General features: G+C 39.5%; 6 protein-coding genes across 8 annotated transcripts; all 6 read left to right on the forward strand.

Moving 5' to 3' along the window:
• Positions 1-1,023: 1,023 nt before the first annotated feature.
• LOC306747472 (gamma-crystallin M3-like) lies at positions 1,024-1,735 on the forward strand (the record flags this gene model as incomplete). The annotated part of the gene is made up of 3 exons (XM_079230529.1): positions 1,024-1,032; positions 1,110-1,358; positions 1,454-1,735. 3 exons carry the CDS (start codon positions 1,024-1,026, stop codon positions 1,733-1,735), a joined length of 540 nt encoding a protein of 179 aa, XP_079086655.1.
• A 2,726-nt stretch (positions 1,736-4,461) lies between these two features.
• On the forward strand, positions 4,462-5,245 carry LOC306747339 (gamma-crystallin M3-like; the record flags this gene model as incomplete). The annotated part of the gene is made up of 3 exons (XM_079230383.1): positions 4,462-4,476; positions 4,622-4,864; positions 4,967-5,245. 3 exons carry the CDS (start codon positions 4,462-4,464, stop codon positions 5,243-5,245), a joined length of 537 nt encoding a protein of 178 aa, XP_079086509.1.
• A 3,907-nt stretch (positions 5,246-9,152) lies between these two features.
• Positions 9,153-9,794, forward strand: LOC306747341 (gamma-crystallin M1-like; the record flags this gene model as incomplete). Its single annotated transcript, XM_079230386.1, has 2 exons — positions 9,153-9,410; positions 9,519-9,794. Exons 1-2 carry the CDS (start codon positions 9,207-9,209, stop codon positions 9,792-9,794), a joined length of 480 nt encoding a protein of 159 aa, XP_079086512.1. The 5' UTR covers positions 9,153-9,206.
• Positions 9,795-12,690: 2,896 nt separating this feature from the next.
• LOC306747343 (gamma-crystallin M3-like) lies at positions 12,691-13,412 on the forward strand (the record flags this gene model as incomplete). The annotated part of the gene is made up of 3 exons (XM_079230388.1): positions 12,691-12,702; positions 12,808-13,050; positions 13,140-13,412. The coding sequence occupies exons 1-3, from the start codon at positions 12,694-12,696 to the stop codon at positions 13,410-13,412; spliced, it is 525 nt and encodes a 174-aa protein (XP_079086514.1). The 5' UTR covers positions 12,691-12,693.
• Positions 13,413-16,387: 2,975 nt separating this feature from the next.
• Positions 16,388-17,134, forward strand: LOC306747338 (gamma-crystallin M3-like; the record flags this gene model as incomplete). Its single annotated transcript, XM_079230382.1, has 3 exons — positions 16,388-16,420; positions 16,520-16,762; positions 16,856-17,134. 3 exons carry the CDS (start codon positions 16,388-16,390, stop codon positions 17,132-17,134), a joined length of 555 nt encoding a protein of 184 aa, XP_079086508.1.
• Positions 17,135-19,789: 2,655 nt separating this feature from the next.
• LOC306747330 (gamma-crystallin M3-like) lies at positions 19,790-24,591 on the forward strand (the record flags this gene model as incomplete). 3 transcript variants are annotated; one of them, XM_079230372.1, is made up of 3 exons in its annotated part: positions 19,790-19,822; positions 23,977-24,219; positions 24,313-24,591. In XM_079230372.1, the coding sequence occupies 3 exons, from the start codon at positions 19,790-19,792 to the stop codon at positions 24,589-24,591; spliced, it is 555 nt and encodes a 184-aa protein (XP_079086498.1). The 3 variants fall into 3 exon arrangements, with proteins under 3 accessions (XP_079086498.1, XP_079086496.1, XP_079086497.1); XM_079230370.1 differs by lacking the exons at positions 23,977-24,219; positions 24,313-24,591 and adding exons at positions 19,920-20,171; positions 20,263-20,541; XM_079230371.1 differs by lacking the exon at positions 19,790-19,822 and adding an exon at positions 23,845-23,877.
• Between the last annotated feature and the right edge of the window lie 1,501 nt (positions 24,592-26,092).

Consider the following 26,092-nt stretch of genomic DNA (forward strand, 5'->3'; position numbering starts at 1 on the left):
AAAAAGTTCATGTCTGGACACGTTATAGAATAAACAATGTGTAATAGGGGTTTAATTTAGTTACTTATACAATTGATGCATCAGCTCTTATGTAGATGTCACCCATAATATTTAATTTGATCAATAATATTTAATCACTTTGTACAAATAAACAACACACACAAATTCAGACTGCATCCCTTTATCATGTCCAATACTATAAGTTAATATTTAAAAATCATAGATTCAAACATACACATGCTGATTCCTTCAAAATATTAGTTTGAATGACGTTGGATAAAACACAGCATCCAACAAAGAGGGTTTAGCGCTTGTGATTCAATATTTTAATGGTGTATTATTTGAAGTATAGTACTATAATGTAAAAAACACAAGTAAAAGTCCTGCATTGTCAATTTGACTTAAGCAAAAGTGTGTGAGTATGATAAGGACATTTTAAAAGTAAAGGTATTACTTTTATTAGTATATCCTTTTCCAAACCAGAGTTACAAGATGCTAATACAGAGCCATAAAACACAAGCGTTGAGTGTTAATGTGTTAACGTGTATGTAGCATTGTATTGTTGTATCTGGTTGAAGTGAAGCTAATAAACAATTTTATACACCTTAGGTTGTTTAATTGTTAAACATGTATCATACATGTATCATTTATTGTAAAGAAAAATGAAAAAATACAACAATTGCCTCTGAAATGTAGTGGAGCAGAAGTCTCATGTAGCAGAAAATGTAAATACTACCGTCACCACCGACCCACGGACGCACACAGAGTCCCAGCTGAGGTCACCCACCTGTACCCCGTAGGAGAGCCCCTGTTGGCACTGCACCAGGTGTCCGCAGTCTAGAATGGTAACCATTTACAGACCGATTTAACAAACATCATAGCCCCCTGTATGCTACGCTGCTGAGTAAGATGTTCAAAACAATGGCTCCATAGATCATTTAGCTATCATGAAGGGTATAAAAAAGGCTCCGAGTTTGGCTGTGCAAAGTACCCGTGCCATCAGGGATCGGACCGACCACCAAAATGGGCAGAGTAAGAGATACGGGGTGGATAAATAACTTCAACGTCACATTTGAGATCGTTTTCGAAATGTTCCGTTTGACTTTCAGATCATCTTCTTCGAGGACAAGAACTTCCAGGGTCGCTCCTACGAGTCCAGCAGTGACTGCGATGAGCTGACGTCTTATCTGAGCCGCTGCAACTCCTGCAGGGTGGAGAGCGGCTGCTTCATGGTCTACGAACGCCCCAACTACATGGGCCACCAGATGCTGGCCAGGAGGGGAGAGTACCCCGACAACCAGCGCCTGATGGGCATGCCCACCAGCGACTGCATCCGCTCCAGCCGCATGATCCCCACGGTAGGAAGTGTTGGACGATGAGGTCGAAGATGGAAGTGCACGCTCCGAAGCATGGAGTGATCTTTTTGTCTCATCGTCGTGTCTCAATTTCACAGCACAAAGGCCAGTTCAGGATGAGGATCTACGAGAGGGAGAACTTCAGGGGTCAGATGAACGAGGTGATGGACGACTGCGACTCCATCCAGGACCGCTTCCGCATGTCCGACTGCCAGTCCGCAAACGTGATGGACGGCCACTGGCTGATGTACGAGCAGCCCCAGTACCGAGGCCGGATGCTCTACCTGAGGCCCGGAGAGTACAGGAGCATGAGGGACATGGGAACCGGTCCCATGGACATGAAGATCGGATCCATCCGGCGTATCGTGGACGCTTGTTAAAAGAAGAGAGCCGGCTTCAGACTTGAAATTGTAATCAACCAAACATGAATAAATATCATTATTGAGTTAAGGGAGGACATTTGGGCACACAATTTCATAAAGAAATTGCATGAATCATCATCAACTGTTCCTGAACTGTATTCCGCAGCCAGGTCAAGACTGCTTCTTCTTCTACCTATGAAATGTGTGATGTCATTCATGATGCACGTGACATTAAAAATTAATTTCAAAGGATGAAAGTGGACGCTGTGTCATTTTTATACACGTTTCCCAAAATCACTGCAATAGATACAAGACAAAATATAGCTTATTTAAAAAAAAAATTGAGAATAAAAACATGTACGGCATGCCGATGTTTTACTAGCATTTCACTATTTAGCCTTAAAGTGTTGTAGCTAAACACTTGTCGTATATATAATGCTATTTGCACACATTATTTAGATGTCATAGCAAGAAAAATGCAGGTGTGCGTAATGATGTTAACAACGATGGGGCTCACTGAGACACGACAGGAAATATGTTTTATAAATAAAATCAATTTTGACTTAAAAGATGAAATTCTTCAAATTTGGGATTTTATTTTCATGCAGTGAGCAAAAACAGTTTGAACATTGTTTTTAGACGGACTTGTTCAAATATAAACTTGTGCTTTAAGATACACCGTTAATGTTATTTATTCAACTTTTCCTGTTATGACCAGTTAACTTAGTCCATTGTCAGACCGACGCATTTCCACTCTAAACACCTTAACTTGCGCTCCTCTTTGAATTGAGTCTCACCGTCGCCCCACAGGGAACGTTCAACACATGCAACAAATGTTTAATCTGTTGAAGAAATTAAAGACAATAATGTGCAAATAAACAGAGGTTGAATGAGCCATACTGAACCATATTTTCAATGTTCATATAAATGTATACTTTGAACAGTGCGTTCAAAAAATACTTTATTGACTGAATAAAAAAAAAGTCTTTGAATGCACCACTGAGCTTTTAATAATGGGTCTTTTCTAAAACTAATAATAGTTTACTGTCACACTGGGGCTAAAGAAGGAATTTCACTTTATTAAAAAGGGATGCAGATTATTTTGAATAAAGTCAATTTCAGAAAGAAATAATAAATAATAATAATCTTTATTGCAACATTGGATGGGGTACATTTAGAGTTATCTATGAGGATCTGAATAAATACTAACAAAACGCGGGTCAATCATTTTACTTTTAATAACAACATGAATGTGCACTGCCTTCTTCTTTTTTTCTTTATATCTAATTATTTTTAGGGTTACTTATTTAATAAGGATTTTGGATGGATTAGAATGATGCTTCTGCCTATGCCTTTTCAGTCATATTGTATATTAGATTGTATACAGGCTTTACTCATTGTATTGTATAAACATAGCAAAAAATGTAATGTAATGTAAAAAAGAACACACACTACTACTGAAAGAAAACTAAAGAAATGAGGGCAAAGGTCATGTTAGGAGACGATATTAATTTGTGTTATTGCAAGTGTACATATGATCTTTTTCTTATTTCAGATACTTCTAATGATATACTGTATATATATTTGTACTTTCTGCATATATGCTCCTGCCACACTCATATTTTCCTCTCTGGGAATTCATGTTTTTTTACTGAGGTCTCTGTTGTTGTTACAACATGATGTTCTTGTCTCGCTTGCTGCTGTAACCCTGATAATTCCCCACTGTGGGGCTAATAAAGGATTGTCTTATCTTATCTCATTGTTGTATTTCCTTCGATGTGCAGCTGAAAAGCCCACAGAAGTGACACGGGCAGAAACATCTCCCAATATTTCCTCACCCACCAGCGTCCAGACTGGTTTGATGATGAGTCACAACTACACTGACACATATCAGACTGACATTAACTGGTTCAAAGTTGGTAAAATATTCATCAAGATCACAGTCTAACAAACATTATCAGCAAATAGTAATGTAGAAAAATATATTTGTTCGATAAATGACAAAAAATTATCATTTTCAAAATGACCCGTAATATAAATGTTTCATAACCGCTATCTGATCTGCCACATTTTAAGATCAATGTTGGTTAGATAAACTTTAACTACTTTCTAAACAACTAAAAAGGACTAAATGATCACAGCCATAAAAATCCTATCTCTATAAACTATAACTTGTCTGTTACTGGTCAGTTACAGTACTGTATGTGAGGCAACACAATACAAGTTATATATATATATAACATATTATATATAACTCAATATATCCACTTTATGTCACCATGCATGCTCCTATTCAGATTGTTGAAGTTGCATCATCGTAAGCCAGATAACTATAAAACATTCAACTTGCTTTTATCATCTGATATTTTTTATTTAAATGTATATTGAATTGTATTTGTGAGAAAATACTTTGAATCATTATGTAAGTAAACTGCATTGAGTACACTGTGAAATATAGAGATGGGTGTTATATTACAGCTGGAAGCTTCTCTTTATACATCAGACAACAATGCTGCATGTGTACAGTACATGCATTTCCACCAGAGTGGTATCTTGCTGGATAATAACCCGTTCGCGGCCTGACTGCTCAGTAGGCTACTATGGCTTGTTGCTGGCTCAGGGGTTTGCACAATAGAAGCCCGACATACTTTTTTCACATTGAGCCGGTATAAAAGTAACGGTTAGCACCGACATGAACACACAGCAGCCACAGCTCAGTCCTGAGGACCAACACAGATTTAATCATGACCATGGGCAAGGTAGGTATTGGGAATGATCCACCTATTGCAACAACAAAAAAATCGACTCAATCTCTATTTATTAATTACTGGAGAGTCATTAAAACCAAAAAAACTCTCAGAGTTCACTGAAAATGGTGCTGATGAAGCATTGTTGTGTTTTCAGATCATCTTCTACGAGGACCGGAACTTCCAGGGTCGTCAATATGAGACCAGCAGCGACTGCCCGGAGCTGTCCTCCTACCTGAACAGGTGCCAGTCCTGCAGGGTGGAGAGCGGCTGCTTCATGGTCTACGACCGCCCCAACTACATGGGGAACCAGTACTTCATGAGGAGGGGCGAGTACGCCGACCACCAGAGCATGATGGGCATGTCCGACTGCATCAGGTCTTGCCGTACCATCCCCATGGTACTGCAGGGTTTTTATTCTCTAGTTTCTAAATTCTCCAGATATCTGAATGTTTATTTCTGACCTTTTTTTTCTCCCTTCCCTCAAATGTTTTCCTTACAGCACAAGGGATCCTACAAGATGAAGATCTACGAGAGGGAGAACTTCGGTGGTCAGAGTCACGAGCTGAACGACGACTGCGACAACATCCAGGACCGTTACCGCATGAACGACTGCCAGTCCTGCCACGTGATGGACGGCCACTGGCTGATGTACGAGCAGCCCCAGTACAGAGGCAAGCAGATGTACATGAGGCCCGGAGAGTACAGGAGCTTCAGGGACATGGGCATGAGCGGCATGAGGTTCAATAGCATGAGGCGCATCACTGATTCCTGTAACTAAGTTTTCACTAAATTCCACCAAATAAAATCTTTCTTCTCTGCTATTTGGACTTGTTTCACATGTTGTTTTGAGAACCGGGCAGCAAAAAGAGGGGACGTCAACGGGGAAGAGATGGCCATCAGTGGGTGTAAATGTTCATGAGGCACATCCATATATGTGTACATGCATATAAGACCTGCAAAAAAATGGAACATAAAGATTATAATTTGTACAATTTCTTTCACGAGTCTTGTTATTAGTTTGTTTGTAAATATTGCACATTTGCAATTTGACGGTATTCAATTAAAATGTATTACATTTTACTTTGTTTTACAACAGATTTGATTTCCACACAAATTATATTTGCATATCTGCATTTCAATCAGTAGAGACTTGATTAGAATTGACCAAAAATTGATTACACATGCGTAACATTTTCTACCTGGGCCTTCTGTGCCGTCTGATATCGTATACATACATTTGCAAAACAGCAGTTCACTCACCACATGCTGTTCACTTAAAGACAAAGTCCATCCGCCTCTCTTTGTTAACAAACAGTTCAATGACGCGGTTGTGAAGTTTATCGGTTCGCTTCAGTTCCAGTAACAGGTCCTTCTCAATGGCCGTGGACGCCAGTGAGGACAGTCGAGCCTCCCAGTTGCGTTTCTCGAATAAGTTTCCATGCGCCCATAACCCAACTCTTCTTACTACTAACTGTTACTGAGTTCTCCTAGCTAGCTTTCTGTTGACAAAAGCTGCACTAGAAGCAGCGCTGTAGGCTGGAGGCAGAGCAACAGAGAAAGACACAAGCTGTGCAATGAGAAAATAAGCTAGTAGGGAAAAGTAATTATAATACATGTAGTGTATTTGTGAGAAACATGTTTTATAAAATAGCTATAACTTAGTGATTCTGTTTAGGTCAACAGAGAAGGCTTAGCTGGCCCTGACGGCCCACCACTGCTAGAAGAGTAGAAAAGGCTTATGACATGCTATGGAGGGAAGGCCTTTTGATAAAAATGCATGTAATGGGAATTAGGGTGAAACTGTTTAATTGGGTAAGGGACTATTTAAATAAAAGAACTATCCAGGTAAAAGTAGGAACCGAAAGTTCAAGGAGATATGAGGTAGAAAATGGGACACCACAAGGGAGTGTGGTAAGTCCTATATAGTTTTCCATTGCAATAATTAACATCTTTGAAACAAAGAGGCATGTGGGCGTTTAGCCCAATAAATACCTTTACACTACAACATTACGGATTAAAGCTGTGTAACAGACTCGTCTCTAACCTGGCCAGAGCTTAGGGGGAGCGCCTACTCCTCACGCCAGCCGTGAAAGGATGGCCCGTTTTAGAACCCTAAGGTTTTCCTCTCAGTTTGCTTTCGATTACAGTTTATAGAGACAATGACGGATGTTAAAAACCCCATTCGTTCGTTTTTTCCCTATGGCCTACCTGTACTACTGAGCCACGTGATTCACCGAACTGTTTCCTCTAATAGGAAAGGAAGATGAACCGTTTTACACACAGTGCAACCCAAACGATTACTTACATTTGTCTGGATCTGGAAACGAGGCAGGATCTTGCTGGATTGTGTTCCGATGTCAATGGCCTCGGCCTGGTGTTTACCTTGGTGTCTCGACAACTTGTAAGTCTTCTTTCATTAAACGGGAGTCCCCATTGAGTATATTTATACACTCTAAGTATATATGTTTTATTTCAACAAGAGTTATTATACACACAGTACTACAACAGAGTCTTTCTTTACTTGGGGGGTTATCCCCTCAGTACTAAGAGACAGTTAAAAGTATCACAATGTAAAAAAAGTCTCTGTTTGATTTCTCAGGGACAAGGTCCGAGAAGAAGTGAAGAAGTGTGCCTGTTATCATTATATATATATGTATGTATATATGTAGATCTTCCCACGCACTTGCCTATATATATATATATATATATATATATATATATATATATATATATATATATATGTGTGTATGTATATATATATATATATATATATATATATATACATACACATATATATATATATATATATATATATATATATATATAGGCAAGTACGTGGGAAGATCTCTAACAAGACATAGTGGGAGTGACTTAGTAACAAGTGCGTGTGATTATAATATGTTTTGACCTTGGTCACACGATCAATATCGTGTTTGTAGTTACCGCTTCAAAAAACTTCAAAAGGGCAGCTGAACAAGTGTCAGACAGATGTATGTATCCTTGAGACATTTAGTGGGAGTAACTGTGGCCTTGTAAGCAGAGTTGGCAGATGAAACCTGCCGATGCTGCTTGGGGGTGATGGGGTCATGTTTAACTGAACTGGTGTCAGACAGATTACGTGTACTTGAGGCATTATTGTGGTAATTGGTGTCTGTGGTTAAACATGCTCTGACCCTGGACACACGCCCACAGCGTTTGTGGCCACAGCTACAAGAATACAGATAAGAAAGACACAACAAGGGCAGCTGTAAAGCAACATGATACCATCTTCCATGAATGTACTACAGTGTACTAAATGCGTGATAGAAGACAATTTTGCTCAAAACAATTAGCATAATGCAGTGTGATAGAAGACAATTTCACTCAAAACATATGTAGTTATATTCAATAAAGAGAAAATGAAAAGAACTTAGAAAAGAAAAAAATATTTAAAAAAGAAAAATATATTTCGTATTTTACATAACCCAATCCTTTTACATAACCCAATCCTTTTACATAACCCAATCCTCAACAGTTGGAACATTAAAACACATGAAATCAGAGGAATGCAAGCAGAAATTATATATATCATATATTTTTTCAAACATATCAAACATTTTGTTTTGACAAAAACGAATAAATAGGTAATTTTAAATGACTTCTCATCTCATGAGGAAGACATTCAAATCAGTGAATAAAAAGTATAAAATAAATACACAATTGTACACAATATTGTTTTATGTAGTCACGTGATGTGTTGCAGCAAAGTGCTGTCCCATTCATATTCACACCATCAGGCCCTCATAGCCTCTCACACTCAACCACTTACCAGGTGGCATCAGTAAATCCCTGAGGGTTCAGGGTTTGAGGTTTTTTTGAGAATATCTGGTATTTCAGATCATTTTTTCAAATTCTTTCTTCACAATGCAAATCAATCCTACAGTGATAATAATCATACACCCAGAACCAAAATCATGGCACTGTATATATATATATATTTTTTTTCTTTCTTCTTTTTTTTTCTCAAATCATTACCAGTTTAAGAGCAGCATGTGATAATAGTTCATAGTTTATATAACCGGCCTTCTTCGTCAACTATTATGATGATGACAATATAATTATGCTTGCCGGGATTTAGTTTGAGGAGCCCTTTGTCTGCTGAATGTTTAGCTTTTGTAAAATGTGAGCTTGTTGGCTTCTAATGTTTTAGGGGAATTAAAAAAAGTGAGATTAAGCCAAAATTAAAGTAATTGTGGCTTTTGACTAGCCTGTTAATATAATCTGTAGACACATTTTAAACTCAACATAGAATATTTAAACGCCTAAACCATTTTTGAAAGACATACCCACTATTCTTGTGAAAAGGAAAATTCTGTTTAGAGGTTGTGACCCTGTTGGTAAGCAAGTCAAAACTATAGGCTTCTATATTAGGTTTGCTGGGTCAGGACTTTGAACAATAGAGAGGAACACTGTCTTTGTTTCTGGCCAGGTATAAATGCAACTTGTTCAGACGAGCAGAGTATCAGTTCAACAAACCTTCTCTGGGAGATCTGAAAAACCACCTCTATCATCATGGGCAAGGTAGGAAAAAAATAGTATTAAATAATGCCAAACGTTTTTTTAAATCAATGTGAATACGCCAACAAATATGTAGTCATGTCAATATGTATTTATGACTTTTGCCTTTAAAACCATTTACTCTTTTTTTTCAGATCACCTTCTACGAGGAGAAGAACTTCCAGGGTCGCTCCTATGAGTGCATGAGCGACTGCTCCGACATGACCTCCTACCTGAGCAGGTGCCAGTCCTGCAGGGTGGAGAGCGGCTGCTTCATGGTCTACGACCGCACCAACTACATGGGAAGCCAGTACTTCATGAGGAGGGGCGAGTACGCCGACTACCAGAACATGATGGGCATGAGCGGTGGCATGAGCGGCATCAGGTCTTGCCGTATGATCCCCATGGTAGGTTTAAAACACCATCTGTCACACTATGTTTCTACTTTGGTCGACAACGCCCACGGAACGTGATATTAAGATATTAATTTGTTCATTCTCTCCAAAAAACAACAGCACAGGGGACAGTTCAGGATGAAGATCTACGAGAGGGAGAACTTCGGTGGTCAAAGTCACGAGATGATGGACGACTGCGACAACATCATGGACCGTTACCGCATGAACGACTGCCAGTCCTGCCACGTGATGGACGGCCACTGGCTGATGTACGAGCAGCCCCAGTACAGAGGCAGGATGATGTACATGAGGCCCGGAGAGTACAGGAGCTTCAGGGACATGGGCATGAGCGGCATGAGGTTCATGAGCATGAGGCGCATCACTGACATGTGCTAATTGTACATTTTGACTTCAATAAATGATGTAACTTTCCTAAATTCTGATGTCATGGTTTTTACTTTTTAATAACTTAAAAAACTAAAATCAAATTGATTGAAATATTTCAACATTAAGTTGAAATGTGATTGTAAAATGTACATTTAAATGCTTTACAACAATCTCCCGCGTTATCATAGTTAATTTCTTCGTTTTGGGTCATGTCCCACCTGTGACTAGAAGGTGCTTTATACCAAACTTAAAAAGTACAGCGAGACATCTACTGGTGCCGCGTGTTTTTTACAATATACACATCCAAATTATTTCAGGTAACATATGTTTCTGTACAAAATAAAACATGTATTATAATTTCTTGTGGGTCGTACCGTAGTAAGCCTGCTAAATAAAGAGCTTTTCTTTTAAATTCAGGCAAAATTAGGCAAAATCAGTTGCCTAAATATTTTCCTTATGTGGAAATGTTTTCAGAATCTTTTTATAAAACATATACCGTAAAAGTCGGGTTACAAGCCGCTACTACCTTCGGTCAGTGTCCCCGTTAGCTCCTCGCTGTAGCCAGCTATCACTCCTGCTAGCGCTACAACCACAGACAACCACAGAAGGTAGCGGGACCATCCCCGGCTCGACACCTGACTCAGGCAGAGGGGACGCGGGCAGTAGCGGCAGCAGCGGCCAGTAGCAGCAGCAGCGGGAAGCTAGCAGCAGCAGCGGGAAGCTAGCAGCAGCGCTAGCTTGCTACAGCGGGGACACCCACCGGAGGTAGAAGCGGCTTGTAACCCGACTTTTATGGTACTTCCATTATCATCATGTGAACAAAAAGGAATCCGCTTAATATCTTTGACATTCTGAGATTTCCAACATAAAGTGAAAAAAGGGGGATTGAGGTAAGGCAAATACAAAAATTGCAGAGAAATAAGCCACTGTACTTGATAAATCAGCTACGAAAAATATGGAAGTAGCGGAATTGTATTATAGGTACCGATACTCTGATCGGTGCCAATGACCAACGGGCTATGCTGACCAGCTGGAGGTCAATGCCTAGCCTGAACCAATCAGCTCGGCCTCAACCAGCCACACAGGGCGGGTCTTGCCAAGAAAAGAAGTTGGAAAGCTAAGTGTAGCATTAAATTAACTGATTACCGGTACATTATATAATGGGGTTATAGGTTATGTTACATATAGTCCTAATCAGGATAAGCAATTGGCACATAAACTAGCTTACTATGGCAGAGTCTATACAATAACATTATTGCTCTCCATTGGATTTGGGGATTTTGATATGATTCTCAAAATGTATTTTTTAACAATTACTTACAATACAATAAAACTGATAACTCATGTCTGTGTGTCTAATCATGTTTGCTTTGTATTCAAACAAACATATATATCTTAGAAAGAACAAACGCTCTGGTATCACATACAATTTTCCAAATACGTAATCTGAGGACAAGACTAAGCAGCTGTAAGACAAAAACAGCTCCTTTGTTTCCATGACTTCAACTCTTATTGTTTCAACTTTTGCGAATCGGTCTCTGAGAAGTGACACATACGGTGCATAATCATCCGCTCATGCATATTCAGTCAGTATTTATTTATTTGCACTATTTGTATTGTTTACAACTTACAGAACACTTGATTTCATATTTACTTTCTATTGTATTTTATTTATATTACATTTTTAATTGGTTATTGGTGCTTGATATACATCTATACATATACACACGCACCATGTTTTTCCACATATTTCTATACATTATAATCCGTACAAATTCCATGTATGTGATCACATGCTTTGTCAACAAAGCACATTTTGCCAGATTCTCACAAGAACATAATTTTCTTGAGAAATTTTAATCAACATGTCCAAATGAGAAAGGATCTTATTCCACTCTGTATAACAGTATCACATATAGACGATTATCATTGAAGCTGTAAATTATTCAAACCCAAGACGCCCCGTGATATAGTTGTATGTCTTGTGCATCAGTTATATATATGTATACACATTTCTTCAAAATACAGCCACACATACAGTACACCCTAGAATATATAATGTGTATATGTGTGATACACTTTCAGACCTTCCCACAAATATATTTTGGTAACTTGCTAAGACGACCTGGTATATATCTACCTTCATGATGAGATTAACTATCTACTTAAGCATTGAAACATTTAATAAATTGTTCATAATACACGCACATATAAGAGTTTATTATTGTAACTGGACCTCCTGTGCACACATGAGTGGAGGCTGCTGTATAACATATGTTATGACTATATAACAATACACAGTTGTTATAATATAAAATATATCTTCATAGAAGTTCTATTTGTTCATAAATACTGCAAACTAATAAACACTGAAACATCCTTAGAGTGAAGCAAAACTTATCAAATAAAAAAGTAAACCCTGTAAACTGTGTTATTAACATGGTATTTATGTATTAATACTATAGACAGTACATGGCTCTACAAACAGTTGAATTAAACACATTTTGTTCATACAGATTTGCATTATTGACCGGCATGCCAGACTGTTGTGCTCACACAAAAGGAAACTCACGCCTGTAAATTTTCCACTTACCAAACACAGGGCCGTACAGCATGTGTTGAGACCATTGTTTGTTATTCTGTAACAACACAAAACATGCTCATTGTATTGACTTCCCCATTGAAACATCCTTTCTAAAGTCTTCTGCGGGGTACAGTCACATGGAAATGTGACAAATGCCCCTGAGCACTCTATAGGCCTCTATACCATGCTGCTTGGTCAGGCATTTACACAATAGAGGCCACATATTCTGTGGGTTTGGTCAGGTATAAAAGTACCAGTTAAAACAGGACCGATATCAGTTCTCCAGCAACAGTTCTCTGAACTACCAACACCACAACCATGACCATGGGAAAGGTAAGGACATTCACCTCACCGTTTATTTTTCATTCATTAGCAACCATGCCAATTACATTTTGAACTTAAAAAACATATTTTTCCCTCTATGTTTTCCTTTTTCAGATCATCTTTTACGAGGAGAAGAACTTCCAGGGTCGCTCCTATGAGTGCATGAGCGACTGCTCCGACATGACCTCCAACCTGAGCAGGTGCCAGTCCTGCAGGGTGGAGAGCGGCTGCTTCATGGTCTACGACCGCACCAACTACATGGGCAACCAGTACTTCATGAGGAGGGGCGAGTACTCCGACTACCAGAGCATGATGGGCATGAGGGACTGCATCAGGTCTTGCCGTATGATCCCCATGGTAGGTTTGAAACAGCATCCCTCACACTACGAGTGACAACCCCCACGAAGCTTGGTATTAATTTGTTTTTATTCCCTCAAAAAAAACAGCACAGGGGACAGTTCAGGATGAAGATCTATGAGAGGGAGAACTTCGGTGGTCAGAGTCACGAGATGATGGACGACTGCGACAACATCATGGACCGTTACCGCATGAACGACTGCCAGTCCTGCCACGTGATGGACGGCCACTGGCTGATGTACGAGCAGCCCCAGTACAGAGGCAGGATGATGTACATGAGGCCCGGAGAGTACAGGAGCTTCAGGGACATGGGCATGAGCGGCATGAAGTTCATGAGCATGAAGCGCATCACTGACATGTAAAAACAATTGTCTACAATATGTCTAAATAAGCCAAAATAATAAAACTTTTTTTTGAAAAAAATATATCTACCTGTTGCGTCATTTAATATGAATTTAGTACATGCAGCGATTACTGTATCATCTCACTTCTAGCGAACACCTGCGATATACTTGGCTTTTTTCTTTTCTTTTCACAACAGAAAAAAATCCTTTAAATATGTGAAAGATTACAGAAAATACTTTTATTGTGATGCAGCACTTGGTGCACTTAGTACACAGTTGTTCTAAAGCAGGGGTCTCAAACTGGCGGCCCGCGGGCCATTTGCGGCCCTCCTCCCAACGGCCCGCTACATAATGCCAAAATGATCATATTTCCGGGCTGCAATTTTGGCTCAAAATAATGGCAAAGGTCAAAGGTGACCGCACATGACCGGGCAGTTTTGGATAAACAAAAGTGACAAAAGTGATCAGTCGGGTAATCTGCCTTTTTGGAAGCAGGTCCAGGCTCAGTGAGGCCTATCTTGAAGCTGTACTCAGGGTTTCCACTGTGACCTCGATCAGGGAAAATGTGGCTCAGCTGTGTGAGCAGAAGTACAAATGTATTCGGAGATTGCATTTGTTGGTTTGGTGCAATGTTTCAATAAGTTATTTTTAAAAATCTAATATTTTTGCACTGTTGAAAGCTAATATAAAAATGTATAGAAACTGCTGGTTGCCTTTTTTTTATTAAGTATGATGAAAATATGTTATGAATGTAAAAGTAAATAAATAAGTAAACTTTCACAAATATTGCGCTTTCTGTGTGGCCCTCCTATGAGATCACAATACCAGCAGTGGCACCAAGCCAGATTGAGTTTGAGACCCCTGAACTAAAGGAAGGAAATTGACCCAACACACGCCGATTAATTAAAGGTATATTATTTTGAAAATATCCAGACTTCACCCTGTTCTAGATGAATATTTAATTTTTTTGTCATTTGTGTTTGTAGCCTCACACACATTAAGGCCCATAGTATAAAACATTGGTATAATATATCATCATGGAGTATATGTATCAATGCTTTTAAAGGTCTTGCTGTTTAGGGGCAGAAATAGGAAAGTAGGAATATATTGATGTATCTATAAGGATGGAGTCCAGGGATTTTGATGACCTCTTGACCTTTAGTCTGGTGCCATTGTCTGTTCAAAATTGCACCTCACCATCACTTTATTTATGTTGTCCAGTGTATTAATTCAAAAGCTTTTGTTGACCCTGACCTTTGCTGACCTTTGCTCTAGCACGACCATCAGTCCAGACAAAATATTATAATATATGTGTCTGACAAAGTTACTGAGCACACGTATTCAGCCCCAGAGGATGAACCCTTTTCCAAATATCCATTTAAATTATATAAACGTATTAACTGGTTGCTTTGAAATTTGCTGATCACATTCACGCTCCAATGGAGATAAACCCCTTTCCTTTAAAATTCCTAGTACTGCGTCTGGAAAATCTTTACACAAAAATGTGTACTTTTTTGTAAAAAACACTGAACTGAACTGTTTGCCTGTATTACAGTAGTGTTTTTTATATCTTGGGGACAGTATGCATTGCCCAGCTGCTCATAATCCACTTGTTTTTGTTGTCAATTTCAGTTTGTTTTTCTCAAGCTGCAGGCTGGTTGGCCCTCTGTGTTTGTCTTCATTGAGCACAACATGTACACTAAACATACACTCACATGAATCACACAACAATAAAAAAAAACACGCAACTACTACAAAACAAGCTCTTTATCCTGAAGCAGTGATTTGACATTGAGAAAGTAGCTCTCTGGCTCCCGAGAGTGAATAAGTAAATGTTCCAGATTGTAAAATTTGTGTGATATCTCGTTAACTTAAAGCCACTGTGAAGAATATTCATTTTGTGTTGATTTGGGATTTTGGCAGCCCCTGTGGACAAAGGTGGTAGTGCGTCAGAGCACCAGATTCCCATTAGAAAACCTCTCATTTTACTGCAGACTTCCCCGCTCAGTCCTGGTTTTATTTCATGATTTCCCGGTGAATCGAGCATCAAGAATGACTATTTCGAAATAGACAATATTCTCATTTAGTGGTTTTGTGATCATATCGAGAGATCAATAATACATTGAGACAGTTTCATCAGATTTTTTAAGTTTCTTATAGTAACTTTAATTAATGTACATATCACAGTGACTTACAGTAGTTAGTTGTAATTAGATCCCCCTGCTCATGTTTTAATCAAATGATGCGATAGGAGAAAAAAAGTGTTTAATTCACATTTTTGAAAATATGTTCCAGAAGTTATGTAAACATAGGTGCTTAAAGGTGTAAAGTTATATAACTATATAAGTATGATAAAGTGCATATATATGTGAAACGTTGTCAATGTGTTTCATAATGTGTATCCTATCACTAACATTAAATAAAATGATTTGTACTATGGGCATCTCTGTTGTTTAAATGTATTTAACTGTTAACAATCATATCATATCTCTCCTTTTTTAAATGAAGTCCAAAGGTTTTGTTGAAATAACTTTTCTGCCTCTGAATGTGTCATTGAAGAACAACGACATACTGTACATTATATTGTGTGTAGAACCCAAGTTACTAAAGCACTTCTGTATTTTTTCTGAAATTAAAATTTCTAAAATGGGTAATTCAACAGAACCCTGTGAAAAAACAGAACATATCTAAACCATACAGGTCATACACAGTTTTTACCAGTCACATGGTTCAAATACTCACATGACATGAAACACAGTTGAGAATGCTTTCTGTAATGACTGAAAAGGGATTTCTAAAGACTACGAGGTACCCGGTCCCTGAAAAAAATGCACAGAACCTCTCCATTCTGTTGGCTTCAATGGTAAGTTGCTGAGTAATGGGGTTCTGCGGGGAGGGGTCACTGATTATTTACGTTTGGTCAGGTATAAAAGGAAAGGGTTAAACCAGGTAGATACACAGTTCAGGAGCAACACAGCCCATCAACAGCCAACATGAGCAACACCGACATGAACATGAGGGGCAAGGTACTTTTAAAAATCTTTTTGTAATGAGCAGAATTTACTCTGACTTTATATTCACCTTAATGCATTATTTTTAATCCTTTACAATGCACTTGCTTTCAGATCACCTTCTACGAGGAGAAGAACTTCCAGGGTCGCTCCTATGAGTGCATGAACGACTGCTCTGACATGACCTCCTACCTGAGCAGGTGCCAGTCCTGCAGGGTGGAGAGCGGCTGCTTCATGGTCTACGACCGCACCAACTACATGGGAAGCCAGTACTTCATGAGGAGGGGCGAGTACTCCGACTGCCAGAGTATGATGGGCATGAGGGACTGCATCAGGTCTTGCCGTATGATCCCCATGGTAGGTTTAAAACAGACGTTAAAAGGTGATCTTTAAGTGATACCTTTTTATCTCTGAAATAATCAACATTTGTTTCTTGTTTCTTCAAAACAGCACAGGGGACAGTTCAGGATGAAGATCTACGAGAGGGAGAACTTCGGTGGTCAGAGTCACGAGATGATGGACGACTGCGACAACATCATGGACCGTTACCGCATGAACGACTGCCAGTCCTGCCACGTGATGGACGGCCACTGGCTGATGTACGAGCAGCCCCAGTACCGAGGCAAGATGATGTACATGAGGCCCGGAGAGTACAGGAGCTTCAGGGACATGGGCATGAGCGGCATGAGGTTCATGAGCATGAGGCGCATCACCGATTCCTGCAACTAAATGTTCAATAAATGTTTCTTGAATGTATCAAAAGCCAATAAATGAAGAATTTATGCACATCTTTTTTTGTCAAGCTTCTTGCCCATCGGTCACAATGAAATAGTTTATATTGAACAATATATGCCACGGTTCTTGCAATTTATATTGGAACTTTTAGACGGCACCTCTTAGCAAGCATGTTTTAAATCTGCTGATGAATTTAGCTCTGCATTTAACTGTCAAACCCAACAGACAAAGGCACTTATTGACCTTTGATCTTGCAAGGCCGATCAATATTCTGGGTAGTTAACAAAGCTTCAATGCACTACGGATAGTCACAAGTTTGACTATGCATTCAAAATATAGATTGTTAACAAGTCATTTCAATTGTCATATTGTCAATGAGAAGTTAAATAAACTAATGGTAGCCACTTAATAAAGCTAATCATAGCTAATGTTTGTTGTTTAAGCCGCATAGCATTCAATTACTTTTCTATTCATGCGGGCCGTCAGGGCCTGCTAAGCCTTCTCTTCTGGCCTAAACAGAATCACAAAGTTATAGCTATTTTACAATCTAATCTTTTTGTAATAATTAAAAGTTATGTCTCACAAATACACTGCATGTGTTATAATTATTTTTCCCTATTAGCTTATTTTCTCATTGACCAGCTCCTGTCTCCTGTCTTCCTCATGCTGTCTGTCTGCTTCTGGTCAGGCCAGCGAGCCGGTCCACCACCGCGCCGAACAACATCCCGTCATGCGCGTATTTATGTACATCAGACAGCAGGCCTAGGTAGAAAACGCACGGCCCGCCACAGTTTTCTATCAATATATATTGACAGTTTATGGAGTTTATTTCTTACTTCTTTGGTGAGAAAACATCCAATCACTGAGCATACCATTTGTTTTTGTACATGTTTAAGATTATCATGAAGTGACCGAAAACTGTTTAAGTCAGTTCACTTAAATTATTGTTAAATGTTCGACTAATTCAGTTATTATGGTGCATTGTTGTTTTGTACAATAAAGAAGCTGTGTGATTTGCTATTCCGTGAGCTCTGATGCCCGACATAGACCGGCTCCTTCTCCGTACAAATGTTGGCTGAGGCTCATGTGGGTGTTTGAATATTTATGTTCATATCTGCCATACTAAACTGAAAGAAAATACAAGATTCTCATTTTTGGAATAATTAAAATAGATAGCCATAAAATAAACATTTAGTATTATTAAAATATTCTGGACACTTGTATTTCGACAGTATGTTGAAGGGACATTGTGTATATTATGAACAGAAGATTTCCGGAAACACGAGGTGTTCATTGTTTACATTTTAAACTCTATGCAGAGTAATTTACACAAGAATATAAAATGATATTCTCTACTGCAGTCTGGAGTCAATGTACCTTGTATTTTCTTTACAACAGTTAAAACAAGACAATGTAATATGTGATATTTATTTTAATTGATTTAAAATATCTGGATGCTAAACAGTGCCTCGTGGGGTAGTTGACAGCTCCAATAATATTGGAATCATGCAAACACAATGTTTAACCTAAAAGTCACACTTTTAGCTGATTCTCAACAACAAATCACGTATCTAAGCATATTCATACTTAAATTAACAATTACTGTAATTATTAAATCTTTGAATAACTTTGACGAATTGTATCTTTGAATATTTTTTCAGTTTTCTTCTCCACTACTGGTCAAATGCCGGATGCAGACGACACAATATTTTCATCTATTAAAGGTGCAATTAACGGGGTGCAGAATAATAACATAGCAGCAAACAACTATTTCCAATGTAAAGATACAGTGAGGTATTGTCGACATGAGCAGAGAATAAAGATGCTCTCCCTCCGTGCGCGTTCTCATCAGAGCTTCTCTTTGTTGACGTAGCCGGGCCGGCCGTCCATGCCATACCACACTGGTTGGCTCACGGCCATCTATTGCGGTTGCAGCGGATTACGCCAGAAGCAATGTCACAGAAGCATATCGCCCACCCTCCGGTCCATCCCCCCCCCCAAGTATTGGCTCTGTCAGCTCTTTTACCATAGTTTCCACTGTTAGCAATGTTAGCTGATAGCATCCACGCCGTTGCAATGTCAAAGCCGCTGAGAGGCAATAGATAAGCCCCCAATTTGATACAAAACACCTGTTAAAATAGTCACACGTTGCATTTCACAAGCCACGTGATGTCACCGGGAAAGATGTGCTCGGGACTGACTTCCCAGAACGAGAATGTAAACAAACAATGGTGTCAGAAGCCATGCGTTTGATACTAGTTTATCCTGAGATTGGAAAAGCTATTACAAAAAAGAAAGACAACATAACTGACCTCCTTTTCAAAGTTCCACTGAGCAACACCACCATCATCCCTCTTCACCATGTTTTCAGTTCTGTGCTCCGATTAGTTAACGTGGCAACACGTGGAATCTTTTTGTCAGGACCTCGTGAGGCGTTACACATGCAGTGTCAGTTGTCATGGACTACATACAAGGTACCCAGCCACTTAAAAATGCACATAACCTCACCATTATGTTGGCTTCAAGTTGCTGAGTAATGGGTTTCTGAGGGGGAGGGGTCACTGATTCTTTACCTTGGTCAGGTATAAAAGGAAAGGGTTAAACCAGGTAGGTACACAGTTCAGGAGCAGCAGCACATCAACAGCCAATATGACCAACACCGGCATGAACATGAGGGGCAAGGTACTTTTAAAAATATTTTTGTAATAAGCAGAAATGACTGACCATAAATTCACTTTGATGCTTTATTTCTAACCCTTTACAATTCACTTGCTTTCAGATCACCTTCTACGAGGAGAAGAACTTCCAGGGTCGCTCCTATGAGTGCATGAACGACTGCTCTGACATGACCTCCTACCTGAGCAGGTGCCAGTCCTGCAGGGTGGAGAGCGGCTGCTTCATGGTCTACGACCGCACCAACTACATGGGAAGCCAGTACTTCATGAGGAGGGGCGAGTACTCCGACTACCAGAACATGATGGGCATGAGCGGTGGCATGAGCGGCATCAGGTCTTGCCGTATGATCCCCATGGTAGGTTTAAAACAGACCTTAAAAGGTGATCTTTAAGTAATACCTTTTATCTCTGAAATAATCAACATGTGTTTTTTTTCCTTCAAAACAGCACAGGGGACAGTTCAGGATGAAGATCTACGAGAGGGAGAACTTCGGTGGTCAGAGTCACGAGATGATGGACGACTGTGACAACATCATGGACCGTTACCGCATGAACGACTGCCAGTCCTGCCACGTGATGGACGGCCACTGGCTGATGTACGAGCAGCCCCAGTACAGAGGCAGGATGATGTACATGAGGCCCGGAGAGTACAGGAGCTTCAGGGACATGGGCATGAGCGGCATGAGGTTCATGAGCATGAGGCGCATCACTGATATGTGCAACTAAATGTTCGCAAAATGTTTCTTGAATGTATCAAAAGCCAATAAATGAAGAATTTCTGCACATCTTTTTTTGTCAAGCTTCTTGCCCATCGGTCACAATGAAATAGTTTGTACCAAACAATATAAGCAATGGTTCATGCAATTTCATATATTGGAACTTTTAGACAGCAAGCTGTGAGAAAACTAGGTTTAAATAGCGATCCTAGTGTTAGCTATTACGTTTTAGAATATGATTACAGGTTAAACGTCAAGCCAAATAATTAACACTGAATGTATTATGCAAGTATATTAATGAAGTAACACTAAATGTATGCAATTATATAAAAGAAGTAACAGTGGATGTATTATGCAAGTATATTAATGAATATATACTGAATGTAATTGGTGAGTTTAGCAGATGGAATTAATTTGACTTGCAAGTGAAGTAGAAAGCAGAGAACACACTTAGGAATGTGAGGTGCAATAAAGAGGGGGATGCAGAATGAAACTGGACATATAAGGATCGTCTGAAGAGAAGCAGGACGAGGAGGACTTTCTAACTTCATAAAACTTGAGACATTTCGAAAATTGACGGCTTTTCTAGCTGACTATCGAACAGACTATACAGACAACGGTAGTTTGGACAAATGGATGGATTTGAGGCCCTGTTCCGCGGAATATTCTTTGTCATACTTCAAAGCAATATTTAATTTGTAATTGTGTTTGCTGTACTTTTTATATAAATAATTTTTGTTATAACTGGAACTATCTATTTGGCTATATTTTGTGGACGGACCTCATGGCTTAGGGAGCTCTCCTGAGGAAGGCCGAACATGACAAATTGGTGACCCTGACGTGATCCTCGAAGAAGTTCAAGAATGGCTGAAAAGAGACACGGCTCGACTAACACTCTTGCGGGTACCCAAACGTTAAAGGTAAGCAGAACCATTTTAATAAAAGTCTGAATAGGTAGAAATTGGAAATTTAGGGGAGTGTCGGTGACACACGTCGTCTCTGAAAGCTGAATCTGTGTTGCAGGAGGATCCGCCAAAAGCTAAAACTGGTAAAACTGCATGGTCAAAGTTATTAAGTGTTAAAGCAAGTGAATGTTGCAGCATAACACAATTGCAAATGGAATACAAACATATGTGTATAATGTGAAAACTACGCACTATAAGTCCCACTGGGTTGGCCGTCAACGAAGCGTCTGGGATGCATATAGTGTTAAATATGCTATTTCAACAGTTAAAACAAGACAATGCAACATTTAATATTTGTTCTTCTTGATTTTAAATATCTGAATGCTAAACAGTGTCACATGGGGGAGTTAACAACTCCAATAATATCTGAATCATTTAAACACAACATTTAAACTAAAATTCACACTTTCAGCTGATTCTCAATAACAAATCAAGTATTCAAGCATATTCATACTTAAATGAACAATTACTGTATTTATTAAGTCTTTAAATAAGTTTGACCAATTGTATCTTTGATGAATATTTTTTCAGTTTTCTTCTCCACTACTGCTCTAATGCCGGGTGTAGACGACACAATATTTTCGTCTATTAAAGGTGCAAAAAAATGAGGTGCAGAATAATAACATAGCAGCAAACAACTATTTGCAATGTAAAGATACAGTGAAGTATTGTCGACATAAGCAGAGAATAAGGTCGCTCTCCCTCCGTGTGCGTTCTTATCAGAGCTTCTCTTTGTTGACGTTGCCGGGACGGCCGTGCATGCTTTTAGCGCATGTTTGTGAACGTGAGCGGGCCACACTGGTTGGCTCATGGCCTACGCTCTGCAATGCGTCATCTACTGCAGTTGCAGCTGTTTACGCCGGAAGCAATAGGCTCGTTCGTTAGAGCTGTGCCTCACCTGGAAACCAGACGAGAGCAGGCGACCGCAGTAGGAGGCGTTCACAAGAAACTGCGATCAAGTTGGACAGTTTTCAGCTGCCTTCAAAGTAAACAAAGGAAGTCACAGAAAAAAGGACTTCCTGTTAGTTTCGATCTTTAGGGTATTTGTAGTTTACAGATCACGTTTGGATTCATTCATATGTGTTTATAAATATATATTTACGTAGAAATGTGTGTGTAGCTGCATCCTTTGCTCTTTTTATGTCTGCCTGTGAAATACATTACTACTGGTTTAGATATGTGTTGTATAAACACGATTTTGTATTATTAACCACACAAGATATGTTTTTTAGATTAAACATGAGACTAATAGTCAACAATCCAGCGTTAAGTATTACAACTACACATAAAATAAGGATGTTCTACAACACGTCGTGTTTGCTGTCAGATCTAAGAGCCAATCAGCTCTCTGATTTGGCAACAGCCAGGCGTTTTCCATCATGCACTGGGCCACGCAGTTGTTGGACAGCTACTGTGCCGCCTGGCTCAGAAATCGACGGCAGCCTTGATCTCGTGGGATTATCGTTGACCACGTGTGCATGACGTCAGAGCAAGTCGGGACCAAGTCGGACAAAAATCTAACCGGCATGCATTGCGCGCCGATCGCCGCCGATCGATTCTGCGCAGAACTCATCTCGAACGAGCCTAATGTCACAGAAGCACTTCGTCCACCCCCTGGTCCCACCCTCCCCCAGGTATTGTTTCTGTCAGCTCTTTTTCTGTAGTTTCCACTGTTTGCGCTGTTAGAAAAGTTAGCTGATCGCCACCAGGCCGTCGCAACGTTCAAAGCCGAAGAGAGGCAATACATTAGCTCCTAATTTGGTGTAAAGCACCTTTAAGATGGTCACTTTGTCAAATTAGACGATTAGAGTCATAAGACCTTGCCGTGATTCAACCGAGGATCACAACAAGCCATACGTTGGCTTTCACAAGCCGCGTGATGTCACCAGGAAAGATGACTGACTTCCCAGAACGAGAATGTAAACAAACAATGGTGTCAGAAGCTGTGTGTTTGATACTGGTTTATCTTGACATTGGAAAAGCTATAAAAAAGAAAGACATCATAACTGACCTCCTTTTCAAAGTTCCACTGAGCAACACCACCATCCGTCTTCACCATGTTTTCAGTTCTGTGCTCCTATTGATCAATGTGACAACACATGGAATCTTTTTGTCAGGACCTCGTGAGGCTTTACACATGCAGTGTCAGTTGTCATGGACTACATACAAGGTACCCAGCCACTGAAAAATCCACGTAACCTCTCAATTCTGTTGGCTTCAAATTGCTGACTGAGGGGCTTGTGAGGGGGAGGGGTCACTGATTATGTACCTTTGTCAGGTATAAAAGGAAAGGGTTAAACCAGGTAGGTACACAGTTCAGGAGCAGCAGCAGCACATCTACAGCCAACATGAGCAACACCGACATGAACATGAGGGGCAAGGTACTTTTAAAAATCTTTTTGTAATAAGCAGAAATGACTGTGATCATATATTCACCTGAATGCTTTATTTCTAATCCTTTACAATTCACTTGCTTTCAGATCACCTTCTACGAGGAGAAGAACTTCCAGGGTCGCTCCTATGAGTGCATGAATGACTGCTCCGACATGACCTCCAACCTGAGCAGGTGCCAGTCCTGCAGGGTGGAGAGCGGCTGCTTCATGGTCTACGACCGCACCAACTACATGGGAAGCCAGTACTTCATGAGGAGGGGCGATTACTCCGACTGCCAGAGTATGATGGGCATGAGGGACTGCATCAGGTCTTGCCGTATGATCCCCATGGTAGGTTTAAAACAGACCTTAAAAAGTGATCTTTAAGTGATACCTTTTTATCTCTGAAATAATCAACATTTGTTTCTTGTTTCTTCAAAACAGCACAGGGGACAGTTCAGGATGAAGATCTACGAGAGGGAGAACTTCGGTGGTCAGAGTCACGAGATGATGGACGACTGCGACAACATCATGGACCGTTACCGCATGAACGACTGCCAGTCCTGCCACGTGATGGACGGCCACTGGCTGATGTACGAGCAGCCCCAGTACAGAGGCAGGATGATGTACATGAGGCCCGGAGAGTACAGGAGCTTCAGGGACATGGGCATGAGCGGCATGAGGTTCATGAGCATGAGGCGTATCACTGATTCCTGCAACTAAATGTTCACAAAATGTTTCTTGAATGTATCAAAAGCCAATAAATGAAGAATTTCTGCACATCTTTTTTTGTCAAGCTTCTTGCCCATCGGTCACAATGAAATAGTTTATATTGAACAATATATGCCACGGTTCTTGCAATTTATATTGGAACTTTTAGACGGCACCTCTTAGCAAGCATGTTTTAAATCTGCTGATGAATTTAGCTCTGCATTTAACTGTCAAACCCAACAGACAAAGGCACTTATTGACCTTTGATCTTGCAAGGCCGATCAATATTCTGGGTAGTTAACAAAGCTTCAATGCACTACGGATAGTCACAAGTTTTACTATGCATTCAAAAATATTGAGTGTTAACAAGCGAGGCATTTCAATTGTCATATTGTCAGTGAGAAGTTAAATAAACTAATGGTAGCCACTTAATAAAGCTAGTCATAGCTAATGTTTTTTGTTCATGCCACATAGAATACAAGTACTTTTCTATTCATGCCTTGTTTTTCGAACCATATATATTGTCATTTTATAGAGTTTATTTCATGCCCCTTAAGTGAGAAAACATCCAATCACTGAGCATACCATTTGTTTTTGTACATGCTTATGATTATCATGCAGTGACGGAAAACTGTTTAAGTCAGTTCACTTAAATTATGGTTAAATGTTCGAATAATTCAGCTATTATGGTGCATTGTTTTTTAGTACAATAAAGAAGCTGTGTGATTTGCTATTCCGTGAGCTCTGATGCCCGACATAGACCGGCTCCTTCTTCGTACGAATGATGGCTGAGGCTCATGTGGGTGTTAACATATTTATGTTCATATCTGCCATACTAAACTGAATGAAAATACAAGATTCTCATTTTTGGAATAAATAAAATAGATAGCCATAACATACACATTTAGTATTATTAAAATATTCAGGACACTTGTGTTTCGACAGTATGTTGAAGGGACATTGCGTATATTATGAACAGAAGATTTCTGGAACCACCAGCTGTTCATTGTTTACATTTTAAACTCTATGCAGAGTAATTTACACAAAAATATATTCTCTACTGCAGTCTGGAGTCAATGTACCTTGCATTTTCTTTACAACAGTTAAAACAAGAGAATGTAATATGTGATATTTATTTTAATTGATTTAAAATATTTGAATGTGAAACAGTGCATCGTGGGATAGTTGACGTGTCCAATAATATCTGAATCATGCAAACACAATGTTTACACAGAAGTTCACACTTTTAGATGATTCTCAAGCATATTCATACTTAAATTAACAATTACTGTATTTAGTAAATCTTTGAATAAGTTTTACCAATTGTATCTTTGATGATTATTTTTTCCGTTTTCGTCTATACTACCGCTCAAATACCTGGTGCAGACAACACAATGAGCCACATGGGCGACTGTGGCTCAGTGGTGAGCAGAGTCGTCCTTCAATCAGAGGATCGGCGGCTCAATCCCTGGCTCTGCTATCCCATGTCAACGTGTCCTTGAGCAAGACACCT

Source organism: Taurulus bubalis (genome assembly GCF_910589615.1).
Source record: "Taurulus bubalis genome assembly, chromosome: 15".
In the NCBI taxonomy this organism is placed as follows: Eukaryota; Metazoa; Chordata; class Actinopteri; order Perciformes; family Cottidae; genus Taurulus; species Taurulus bubalis.